The sequence below is a fragment of the Pieris rapae genome, chromosome 17 (assembly GCF_905147795.1).
Source record: "Pieris rapae chromosome 17, ilPieRapa1.1, whole genome shotgun sequence".
In the NCBI taxonomy this organism is placed as follows: Eukaryota; Metazoa; Arthropoda; class Insecta; order Lepidoptera; family Pieridae; genus Pieris; species Pieris rapae.
In genome coordinates, this window is record NC_059525.1 from 5,330,423 (window position 1) to 5,344,387 (window position 13,965).

The 13,965-nt window shown below is 29.3% G+C and overlaps 1 protein-coding gene across 8 annotated transcripts in view; it reads left to right on the top strand.

Moving 5' to 3' along the window:
* Positions 1-13,965, top strand: part of LOC110995683 (chaoptin) — a 53,536-nt gene that overhangs the window by 18,632 nt on the left and 20,939 nt on the right. For all 8 annotated transcript variants that reach the window (XM_022262958.2, XM_022262959.2, XM_022262965.2 and 5 more), the window contains exons 2-3: positions 8,484-8,615; positions 12,390-12,479. In XM_022262958.2, coding sequence (XP_022118650.2) covers positions 8,613-8,615; positions 12,390-12,479 — 93 coding nt within the window. In that variant the 5' untranslated portion in view covers positions 8,484-8,612. The remainder of the gene's footprint in view (positions 1-8,483; positions 8,616-12,389; positions 12,480-13,965) is intronic.

The following is a 13,965-nucleotide window of genomic DNA, read 5'->3' on the forward strand; positions in this document are numbered from 1 at the left end:
ATGAAAGAGATTGAACCGGCTAGCCCAGAATAGGAAAGCCTAATAAAAAGATAACTTTTCAATTTACAGTTAACAGTTTACAATGTTTATTATTAGGAAAAATATATTTTTTCCTAATAATTAACAAGTGAATAATAATTAGAAAATAAACGCTTCATTTTCTATATTAAAATGGGTGTATAGATAAATAAGACTTATCATATATATTCATTTATCAACATAAGTTAAAAAAAAGGGAAATGATTATTTTCACATTACTAGTGACTTTAATATACGCAAAACACTGCACTAACGTTTCATAATATAAAGATTATTTCATAATATAAATTAGGGTTGGTGAGAGACGGCTTAAAAGGGTTTGATATGAAATCATTAAAAATGTGAGTGTCACTTAAAATGTTTTACGAACTATTTTCATGCCTACCGTCTAATATACAAACATATTTAATAAAAATTGGTCACGCCATTTTGAATGAATGAAGATTTAATTATATTTATGGATTTTGTATAACAGTCTTCAAATAATTATAAAAGATACAGGTAATTGCAAACTTAATCAAATTAAGCATACAAAATACTTCTCAAGAACTTATATTATTAAATATTTTCGGACGTAGTTGGTGATACAAGAAGAATTTATTTTACTTCAAACACACCACAAATTGTATCATATAGTCTATCAGAGCCATTAATAATATGCAAACAAATATGTATATGATAATATTTTTATATATCTCTATAATTAAAATATCAAGTAAACTGTATTTCAATATTCATCTTGAAGAGTTAACTGAAATTGGTATAAATAAAATACAGGTATAACGACGTACTGTCTATTTGTATGCCACGCTAACTGGAAACAATACAACTTCTGCTTTTAAAGTAACAAAGGAAATCCATTTACAGGAAGCCATACTGTCAACAGACCGAGAATATGAATGCACAAGAGTTATAAGAATCTTTATTCCTTAAAGACTATATCCATTACGTACATTCATACGGTCATATCTGATATCGTATAAATAATACTTTCAGGTGATGCTTCGAATTCTCAATTCTAACTCACGTACAAGAAATGCTTGTAAATAATAAATTAAATTTTAATTTAATTGTTGCTGTTATAATCTGAAACTACTACTAACTATTCTCTTATGTATCCTACGGCTTAAGTACCGCGCGTTATACGTGTGATAGATAATCAACAAAATGTCTATTGAGGTAGACCTATTTGTATGTACACTGGCTGAGTTCACAAGAGTTGCTTGCTATATGTTATTAGTTATAAGATTAAGTCATATAAGTTTAATTTTTTTATATGTAGGATAATTGGTGTGGTTATTATTATTAGGTCCTATCGAATTGGTAGAAACTGTTAAGGTAGAAAAATGTAGTGGAAATAAATAAATAAATAAAAGTTATATTGAAGTAAAACGCTAATAGCTACATTATTAATACAATCGTTCTTCTGGTGTTAATTGAGTTTGACTAATTAAAGACATCTCATATTTCAATATACTTTTTGTTGTATCTATCGCGTGTTTGTGTTGCAAATTCCTCCATTTCCAAAAATGGCGAAACATAACACCTCACCGCAATAATACAACTATTTGCCAAAAATCTTACAGACAGTCTACATATCTAACATATTTGTTTCTATTGTTAATGTATATATTATTTATAGTTTATATAAACAAAGTATAACGCAATGTTAAAACAAATTCGACTCAAATCAGCTTATCCTAAACCAATTTTCGTCTTAGCAGCAAAAATGTTCTCAACAAGAAGTGTGCTTTATCGTTGAATCTAAACTAGGCGTTCTCTTCGACAGATTAACTTGGATTAGTTTCCCTTTGTGTGATAAACTGATCGATCAGACCCTTAAAAAGTTAAATAAATATAGGCCTTTGACCTCTTCACCTATTGACTTAGATTACAAAGCTAGTCTAAGTAAGGTTTAAAACGTTTTTTTTTCGCAAACCGCAGGAGGCACCCTGATGTTAAGTGGTACTGCCGCCCATGGACACTCTGAATTTGTTTTGGAAATGTTACGAAGACATGATCTATATGTGTTTTTATTATATGTACGTTCATTCAAAAGTATAATGAATCCTACAAATAAGTAAATAAGTATTAAAACAAAATACTGATAGTGTTTCTGGATTTCTCTAGTTGTGGTTTCTAAAATACTTCTTTTGGTATTTTTAATTTGTCAATCTTTATATTTGAGAACGGAAAACAAGAAACATTCCTGAACGTGTCGTGTCCAGTCAAACAAATTGTCAAGAAATTCGTTATCAAACTTATGTCAGATACAAAAAATTAAAATTTAAAATCCTATAAAATTCTAAACCTGTGTTAATGATTTTTTATGTCAAATATTTATTGTATACACAATCATAGTATAATTTCCATTAAAAGCTCAGTAAAAAAATACTTACCTTGAATCCTAGGTCATGGTAGAAAATCGATGTTCTACTTGATTCTCTGTTTGTAATTCAATCAATCAACATGCGATCGTATTCTATTTATTTAGAGCTTTGTGAGCAACAAATTTACTATTTCAATCAAGGTCGGATAGATTTTCTAGTAAAATTTACGATTTTATTGGTATGGTTATATTATGAATAACAGAGTAAGGGTCTGTTTCACAATGTCCGGATAAGTTCCAAATAAGCTATTTGTTACTTATTGGTATGATAAATAGTATTTTTGCGTTTCACGACTGTCAGATAGTGCCATACGTCATGAAATTCGAAGTATCTTATTTGGAACTTTTATCTTTCGGATAATTTATGTGTTGCATAGCTATTTGGCACTTTATCCATACATTGTGAAACAGGCCCTAAGTGTAGTACTTAAACGTGTCATTCTCATCTCTGCGGACGTGCGGTAATCACATTTATTTATCTTTTATCAAAATGGGTGCTTATTTACTTACAATTTGTATATGAAATGAATAATTGCAGAATACTGAATGTATTATTAGAATAGAACTAGAATTTAATCGTTGTTTAAAACAAAAAACAAAAGAGCCTTTGGGTTCCGAGCCCATAGCAAGAACATCGTTATTTAAAATGCTTAATCTTAACAAATGCTGGGTAACGCTACATTAACTTACAAATTGCTTGACCTAATTTATATATTTGGTTAATAGAGATTTTGTTGATCCTCTTCGTACGAGGCTTTTATCAGGTTTAAAATTGTTCCCATTTTTCAACTTGATAGAAGATTTTTTTTTCATCCGGCTGTTCTTTTTTGTTCACTAGATTTCACCTACAATATATAAAAGATACAAAATCTGGTTGACTTGTGACATGACATGAAATAAAATAATTATTCCATTTCATTGTTGTCTATATTCATATAATTGAATACCAGAGTAATTATATATTTATTGCACCCATAAGCATTTGGATGGGATTCTAAATGAATTTTATTATAGCTTATTTAATACATTGCATATAATTAATATAAATTTATCGAGGACTCTATACTTAGGTTAAGTTTTATATTATTTTATATTTTCATTATATTAATGTTTAAGGTTTCCCTTAAACATTAATATAATGTGCGGCTTTTGAAAAATGTATGGAGTGTGTGCTATTGTTCATTACCGACACCTGGTTTTTACAATGCGACGCATAATTCACTTTCTAATACGTGATACCAATAATATCTTACTCAATATTAATGATACGTTAATTGAATATCAAATCAAAAACACATTATCGAATAAAATCGTTGAATGTATTCCCAAAGTACGGAATAGCAGTTGTATACAATAATATACTTTTGCGAAAAATATTTTACGATAATGTGCCAATTTTCAATAATAAACGTGACTTGGGTATGGTATAAAAATATAACTGGAAAAAACAGGTCTTGCAACTCAGTTCATCTAACAGAAAAAAATGTAAGATCAATAATACCAAGTCGGTAAATTTTTCCAGTCGCTACTAAAGGGACCTTTTTCCATTCGTTTTAAATTATTACCTAATTAGATAACATAACAAAATCTATAACAAATCTTTTATGTTTAAAATATATAGATTGACTCGGCAATCGCACTAACCAATCTGTTTTATTATAATATAATATGTGTTACTTTCGAGATACATTGTATTTTCATGCGATGGAAAGTTATAAGAAAAATGGCCGATACCGCTTCGAGGATAGTATGGTCGCTTTTGTTGCTCGACTTAACTCAAATTGGCGAGCCATTTTGAAAAAGAAGATAAAGTATTATTTTACTGTCAATATTTGATAGTATATATTTTTAATTCACATAAGGCATCATAAAGATTATTTATGGATTATTTATTTAAGGATATCAGACGATTATTAGACGATTATACGTTTAATCATCGAAATTTGTAAATTGATTATCATTATTTATTTATTATATATATTATTTTTTATTTATTTATTATATTATTTAATCATTACAAGATCGAACATCTAATTTATATTTTACTCAATCATTTCCTACATGTTTTTTTACCTATAAGCCTCATTTTAACCAATTAGCATAAATTAACTAACAAAATATGACGAATCTTTTTATATATGATTCATACATTTTTGCTATATGTAATGTTATTTACCTGTAATCATATGATTCATTAAATTCTTCTACCAAGGTGAACATTCAGGTTGAGTACGATATACCAATATTATGTTTTGGCTCACATTAAGGGCCTTTCCGCTAGTACCGACTAAGATTTTTTTTTATTCACTACCCATTTGTTCGGACTGATGATAATAATGACTGACCATAATGAGTGGAATTATGTTATATATTTTATTTAAAAAAAAATTAATTACAAAATGGTTCGTTAGAAGCTTTAATATATTAATCAACGGTGCTGGAAAACGAAACCGATGATTAAATATTTCTATTGAAAATAATCTTTTTACTATATATACTTACACATAAAAAAAGACCGCCGAAGGTATAATTATAATACAAATATGATGTGTTGATTTTGTTATCAGAAACTTATTTTATGTTAGTTATTGTTGTTTCAATTACATTATTTTCTACACTATGGAACCCCTTTGAGTCCTTTCTGGTTATACGAACGTATAAAATTCTTTTTGCTAGGCGTCACTTTTATATTCATAAAAAAATCACATCAAATACCAAGATTTATTTCGCACTATAATGACATAATTGTGTTGTTTACATAACACACATGTAACAATACTGAGTTTAAAAACAAAACAGATTATTGAACACGGTCCGGATTAAAACGCACAGATTCATTCCCACCTGTGCGTTTCAGTTACAGCTTAACGCTATTGAATATTTAATATTGACAAATCAATTCTTTTTAAATGTATTATAGACATTAAAGGAATGTTGAATTACTGACCACTGTAATTACCATCCTCGGCCTAGAACGTATCGCTACGTCCTAAACCTACAAGGTAAGGTTTAAGCACTCGCTCGGTACCGTATAACCCTACCAAAAGCCAAGGAAAATTTTAAATTAAATTAAAACTTGCCTTCGAACCGGGAATCGAACCCGGTACCCTACACCCACCACGGCCGCATACAAAAACTGTTTGGCTATGAGGCCCTTAATGAATTATAGACTGTGTCAACTATACTAACGGTATCAATGCCCAAAGGTTGAGGACTGAACCGCAACCTAGATGGACAAATAGGGCAAACACATTCATCATGTTGTAATTTTTCTTCTGTGTCACTGGGAAAAGAATAGTTGGGTTGTACACATTGCATAACCGATAAAACGCGACCTACACAGGATAAATAGAAATCTAAACTTTATCAATGAATATTAAAAATGAAACAAATCCTTATATAATAAATTATATTAATATTATTAACATTTATATTACACAATGTACAATGATATATCGCGTACTATTTTTAAAATAAGTCTTCATACGGTATCTCTTTGAAACTTCAACACGCCATAAAGAACACGTCATTAGGCCGCACAGCGTTTTGTTTCAAATTGTTCATAGCTTAATTCTCTCTAGGGATCGAGTGAGGTAACATCAAACTATTTTTAAGCTTAGTATATAAATATAATTTATTTATTCAGTTTAGATGCGACTTAAGGCATGCTTATATACTAAGCAATTATTTTAGAGAAGGTTTTATAAGCCATTATCTCTATGTAGTTTAAAGAAACGCGTTTGAATCAATCGATAGTTCTAGATTTAAAATGACATTTAACCAGTCACGTTATTGCCGACGTGATAAAATTGATTCATGAAAGATAAAATTGTTACTTATTTAAAAATAAAAACATCCTAACAGACATAATATGCCATTTTTATATGTTGAATATAACGCCCATATCAGCCTTCCGAGTTCTGGCTTTACATATATACATTTATAGCAAACTAGCTCTGCTTCGTTTCGCCTTAAAATGATTTTTACTTAGTCTACCTTTTAGTAGTAACATATGCAACTTTTCGCTATGCTACCCTATAGAAACTTCATTTTTCCGTTATATAACACTTTACAATAGATAGTAAAGTTAGCATACCGTCAACAAGTTGTAATTAAATAAATAAACCACTATATTTCCTGCGATAAAGGGTTAACAGAAGCGTACTGAACATTCATTTAAAATAACGTTTCTTTTGCAGCGAAGAAAATTCTCATTTCATTCACATTTTATTATTTTAAACGTAATTTTGTTGTGAGAGAACATTTTTCGCCTTCAATTAAAAATTAAACAAGCTTCAACTTAATTATAATTTATGTAACTTTTACAGTTTTTTAAAGCATTTTGTGTAATGAGGTGGAACCTTAACTACTACTAGTAGACGTAACCGTTTCAGATGTATAAATAGAATATAGAAGATCTGCGTACTAGTATATAAATAGATAATATCTAAATAAATAAAAATTTAAAAGATTTTTCGTGTGTTTTCAAAAGTCTCACGTCGAGGTTTATTTAAATCTTAATTATACAAATGACACAATATTTCTAGACAACAAGTTCTCAAAGATATTTATACTACCTTTAACGCTGATAGCATTTATTTTATTATTTTATTCTAAATTATAAGCCAGCTATAAAGGTACACTGCCATAGAGACCAAACTTTTTAAATTTAGTTAAATTTACTTTATTTATTTTTAATTATTTTTATTATTATACTGTCAAGGAAATTGTTAATACTGTATATTTGATTGTTATGTTTAGGTTTTATTGATTAATTTTTCCGATGCTTGTATATACATTTGTTACATTCAAATAATTTAGTGTACCAGGAAGTAAGGCAAATAAATAAAAAGTAAGGCAATCGGTGGTTCACTCACCTCATGTTAAGTGATACCGACGCCCATGGACACTCTCCTTGCCCGAGGGCTCGCGGTTGCGTTGCTGGCTTTTTAATAATTAGTACGCTCTTTTAGACTCTAAGTCGAATTGGTTCGAAAATACTCCTTTTCCTAATATTTTACATAAATATATTCATTTAAAAATGGAAAAGAGTGAACACAATTTGCGAATATTCTTTATTCGTCCTTTAAACAAAGGATATGTTATGGCAAGAATACAGCCTAGTTCCGAGGTTAGCACTTGCGTCAAGTGTTTCTTTGTGTCCTTAGAAAACAAAGCCTTTACACACCTACGATTAAAAGTTCTTGAAATGAATTGTCCTTTTTGTAGTTTATATAAGTAGTGTTACTAATTTTTATTATTATTATTACTTAAGGAAAGTATTATAACGTTTATTTGAGGTATAAAAAAATCTTATTTTCTTTTTATTGCTAAATCCCACGAAAGTTGTTAGCCTTAACATCTGCCATTTATATGAGCTCTAATTAAAATTGAAAGCGCATGTAGCATACAAATTACTTAGTTTAACTTTTTTGTCTTATTGAGCCAGTTTTCTGTTTTTAGCATTAAAATGCCTAATAGACTTAAATACATAAGCGGATAATATCGGGCAACAATTTTAGGCCTAAACTAATATTAGTTATAATGTACTTCTACGTATAATATATAGTATCATTTTCCCGAACCGACCCATCTAGCTATCTCTAATAAATGGCTTAATCTTGAGTAACGTTGTGTGAATGAAAATAGGATACGAAGTTAATATAGTTTGTAACATTATACTTAATACTAAAAACGAACTTATACATATCAGCTATTAATTTCTGTTCGCTGACAGTTCCATTAACTATTTAGTTCGTCGAAACTTTTCCATGGGAACTTTTAATTAAACAGTTGTTTTCTATCTCTTGTTTTAACACAAAGCTGCTGATATTATTGTTTAGGGTCTGTTATCCACTTATAAGCGGTGTCTCATTTTTGGTGCTATTGAGGGATATTGATGGGTATCTATCTACTGGATTCGAAAAATGTTTACTGTCTTCCTGAGTTCTAGAATGATGGGTGGCAGAAACATGCTTTTTTGTAAGAACCTTGCAAATATTATGTAAGAAATATATTGGACTCTTGATATTAAATTGATATTTCTTTGTTTCAGATACATTTATCGAGACCGGAAAAGGAAACCATTGGCAACGATTTTAAGACTAGTTTAATGTAAAGTGAAGTGAAGTGTAGTGAATAGTGACGCCGATGTAGGTTTATGGGAAAGTGCACTTAATACAAAATGGTAATGGTTCTGTTTTTACTTATATCTGATTCATATTTCATTCGCAGTTGATTTTTTCGGTCAAATAGTTTTCGTAGGGTTTTTAGTATCCAAAATAGAAATTTCTATAGGCGTGTGGCTTTTTTAGAAACATATGAGTGATATTTGCTAAAATAAATAATTTATCGTGTAACGATTACAATACTAATTAAATCCGCCCTATCTATATTAACTAAATCAAATGGTTTAAATTCAGCGTTTGTTCAAGACAGTATTCAAAATATAATATTTTATGATAACGAGAGCTAGACACAGAAGTAACTTTAGTTACTTCTTAGTCTTATTCTTTTGTATTTTTTTGTAAAATTATGTTTACAATATGATAAAAAGAGACTGCCTGCAGAAAAGGGCCTGTTAAGAGTGTAAAAGGTTATTTTACTACAAACGTATAAGGCGTTGCAAAATATTGTTGAGATGTATTATCTTGATTTTCAATTCACAGTACATACGGTTGGAAATTTCGTTGTATTGAAAGCTACAGGGCATTGCTTTGACTGGCGTCCGTTCAATGGTACATAGAGGAATGTTGCCTTATTGCCTGCATCGATTGATCAGCGAAGTAGCCAAAATATATTGTAAACCGGCAACTTCCTCCATCCAATAAAAACTACGGTTTTGAATTTTACTATTCGTTTCGCCGGGTATTGACGCCTCGTTTTAGCCCAACCTAAAACACACTGTTTAACGAATCGTAAAGTAGCTGTGATGATATATATCTCCTTTTATTGTTATAGAATAAATCAATGTTATTGAATTATTTTAATTTTGATTAAGATGTACCGATCTATCACTAAATTCGTAGCACGTACCTTATGGCAGAAAGAGATGTATACGTTAGTTAAAAAATTGCAAATAGACTATTTTTTTAAATACTAGGGCTTTCGCTTAACAACGGTGCTGATGCATCAATGAAGTTAAACGGGATTGATCGTGTTCACGCACGTGATGGGTTCCCAAGTGTGGTCGACATTTATTTAAACTTACTCAACTATCATAGCCTCGCTTAAAGACAGTAAAACATTTCAAGTCAAATTATTTTAAAATTAATAAGCGGGACTTAATAATACAGCGTAAATAATTTCCTTTAAATATGACCAAGACATTTAAATTTGTCAGACACTCATGGATAACATAATGTTTACTTTAAACAGAATTAAAATGAACTTAAATTCACATTTCAATAATTTAGGGACAAGTATGAATGATCGCAGTCTGGATTATTTAAGCGATAACAAACGTTGAACAAAGAAAGGGAATTATTGAGGCTGAAACAAAGCCGAAACGATTTCTTTTATTATGGAAATTTTTGTACAAATTACTTCGTTAACTTTATAGCGTAACTCCAAACAATTTATTAGTCTGGGCAATCTGATTTTGTTTGAAATATCTGAGGGTATTGGTGAATACGCAAAAATTTGAGCATGGCCATTCGAAAATATATTCACTTCAACAATCTAAATATATTTCTAGTAATCTATGTTTTCTGAGTACAATTGACTTCATTTGTTTTAGCTTTGATTTACCATTGACATTTAAAAAATACGATTGATATATTTATGTTTGCCAAAATATCAGGTTCAGTCATTAAGGCTGCTCAAGAGACATGTAGGTATATATATATATTTTTTTTAATTTTCACTCTACTCCCCTGCCATAGTGTCCAGGGTCTTTATGTATCACTGCTACTATTTAACGCGTCGGGAATTACGCCCCGACTACATCGGTAATATTTTTATTAACAATATTCATGTAGGTATATTATGGTCTTATTCATACATCGAGGCTTACGGGAGGCTTACATGAAGCTTATTCCTCAAATAGTTAAAAATGCAATCAATGTTGGTGGTTTTGGAATATGGATTATGTAATGTCTGCAAATATTGTATGGAAATGAAATACATTAACTAGTGACCACATTTACACAAAATTAAATAGTTTTAATAACAAAAATGTAAGCGAAGTAAAGCAATATATGAAAACATAGTATGCTCAACAGTATGTTAACAGATTCGAATTTAATGACGTGGAATAAGTGATACCATGATGATCTTATGTTCCAAAATAAGCATATTTTATTATTTTATAAATAATACCACTGTTATTTGAAATAATCAATTTTTATTATTATATGTATACTGGATATGAAATAGCAAAATTCTTAATATAAAGTACTTTCAGTAAGCACGTACTATATACTAATCTCACCTTCTAAATAAAAATAAATTAAGAAAAGTATATTTTTCTTCTAATGTTTTCGATACATGTCCATTTTAATTTAGCAAACTTTCGATGATTTCGGGCAAAGTTTTATTAAATTTATATAAGCGAATCAGGGAGCTAATTTTGTTAAAGTTTGTAAAGAAGTTCCCCGCTATTGGATTCCCTGCTAATTTAATAACATATACTCACATCACTGTTTGCGAAAAAAATCTAATAAAATAGCTAATTAATAAAATTTAAATTGATTAATACGTATTTTATAAAATACCGACTGCCCCGCGAACTGTGTTATATATAACATGTTTTTTTATTTAGGTTACCTTTTACCAACCCACGTATTGCGCTTCGATTTTTTTATTTATAAAGATAAAACAGATACTCAATCTGTAATTATTAATAGCGATATTGTAAAGTCAAATAAATAATTCCAGATTCAAATTTTTGATTCTAGCAATGATATGTATATGTTCGATATTCATTTTGAAGCAACGTTTATTTAAGAAAATTATTTCAAGTAAATGTTAATTTCAATATTTGGAGTAGGTACTTAATAACAAAAACACTCAAAATAAGAAATTATATTTCAATTTGGTAAACTGTCAAATTATTTATTTACTATACACAGCAGGGACCACAGGGAAATATAGGATTTATTGTGACATTCAACAATACAGTATTCAGCTTAGTAGAAGAATCAATGTGAATAGAGCACTTTATACTTTAGAAACTAGGTTTCAGAGCATTAATTCGTTTGGATCGATCGAAATTCGATGATCGGCTCGGCGCCGGAAATAACGAATTATGTAAATAGCGCAATCGACTGTGCAGGCTGCAGTGAATCGTAACAATAATGTAATGACGAGATTGGTAACAAAATGTAACTCGCACCTTTGTCATATCCCAATGACTCCTCGACACAATTTTTTTTTATAAAAATTTTAGTATACATACATTATCTTTTACCTAGTTTAATTTATATTAAATTTAAAATAAATTTTTAAAGGCAAGGTGCTTTTATAGTATCTAGATTAATAGACACAAATTCTAAATAACTAAATTTACCCATTATTATTTATTATACGTGTGAATGTTTGTATTATATGACATTATAAAATTAATATGAGATTTGCATGCCTATTTATATGTGGTGGATTGTGCGGAATTTTATTATTAATATATCTAATTACTATCTTAGCAAATAAACGATTTCATTTAATTTCAATAGATTACTTCAAAATTATTTATCCAATATTTTATTTGTATCTTTTAAGCATCAAATCATTTTATTATAAACTAAATTTATCTTAAGGTTAAACTTATTAACAAGTGGTATGATATAGCTTTCTACGGCTGTCGATTTGGATTACATTTGGAAAGTACATATAATGTCAAGTATAAAACTGAGTTTGTTTGGATTTATTTGTTACGATCGTCTTTTGCCCTTGGCCATTCATATTAAATTTATAGAATAAGTCATACCTATAATAATGTTTAAAAAACCGTGTTTTGTTTCAGGGTTTAATGGCAATCATCAAATTAGGCTATACTATGGTAATAGTCGCATTCCTGTTAATGATATGGGCGTCACTATCAGGGGCTTTAGAAGTAAGTATTTTTTCATTTTATTAATAATTATATCAATATTGTTTGATTAAAATGATCCATTAGAATAAATGGTCATCTTGTTATGGTATACTGAATCAGTAATGAATGATTTCTAGCGTACAAAAACACTTGAATATCCTCTATATAATATGTGTAACGATTTTAAGGGCTTACTCACCTTTTTTACCAAGTATAATATATACTATTATATTATTATATATAGACATTGAGAGAACTAGAACTAATTGCATACAAAAATATATATTGGAAGATACTGACTCCTCGCGATACTCCGTTCCCCTTAGTACGATAATATTGGAGCTATGAGTGTTATGAAAGACTGAGAGTACTTTAAAAGAAAAACACTTTTTTAACGGATTGAAGTTATGTATTATTGAAAGCTTATAATAACTTTAAATTTAACCGACGTTTCGAAACCACCGTGAGAAATTTATGCAGAAGCCCCTACATCTTGTAGTTGATACCAACTCCGGGGAAATAAATACAGATAATACAACATTTTCTACAGCTGTGATACTTTTTTGACATTCAACACCTTTTGTCTTCAGTCACCGTGACCACGCACGCTGTAAAGCACGCGAAGCGACGGTTAAATTTAAAATTATGTTTAAATAATTATAAATTTACAATAATACATAACTTCAATCCGTCAAAAAAGTGTTTTTCTTTAAATGTGTAAAAGTTTAATAAAAGACAATACTGAGAGTACATTTGTTTACGGCCAGTCCTAACACAAATTTCTTGCTGTGAATTCGGTGGCGGTTGTTGGAGTGATATTTAAATGTTACATAGGAAAAACTAAAGGGCACATTAATTCACCTTGAAGTGTGCGTTGATTGCTATCATTTGCTTTGAACTTTAATTATTACCTAAAACATATGAATATAAAGGCTAAATCAATCTCAGGAACTTGATTTGATATCGTTATGAACGTTTCGTAAAACACTTCAATAATGTTGTAGTCATAATTTCAAAGATAGTTTAATTATATAAACATTCCCAGTTACTACGTTATTTATTTAATTGCTTTGCTCTTAACCCCTTAGCGACAATTTTAACTGTCGCAACTATTAAAGAGTCCTTATAATGAAGTACACTTAGACGTCTGAACTCTTCCTAGTTCAAAATTCAGTTTTTTCCATCACACTTAAATGTCCAATTAATTCGAGAATAATAATTAGAGTTAGTAAATGGTAGTATTTATATTTTATGAAAAGTACATACAGTAGGTATTTATTATAAACATATAATCCCGCAATAGTATCTCTAATAGTAATAGATATTTTGATTTCAGTTTTGATAATTTTGGAGTGACGTATAAGTGTTCGCTGTCTACTATAATTATTGGGAGAAGCCCTGAAAATTACAAGAATTTTTGTCTTTGTAGAATGTAAATAATATTTATTTTTAAGCATTGTCTTTATCAATGGAAAAATCTATGAAAAGAATTAGTTATAATAAATCC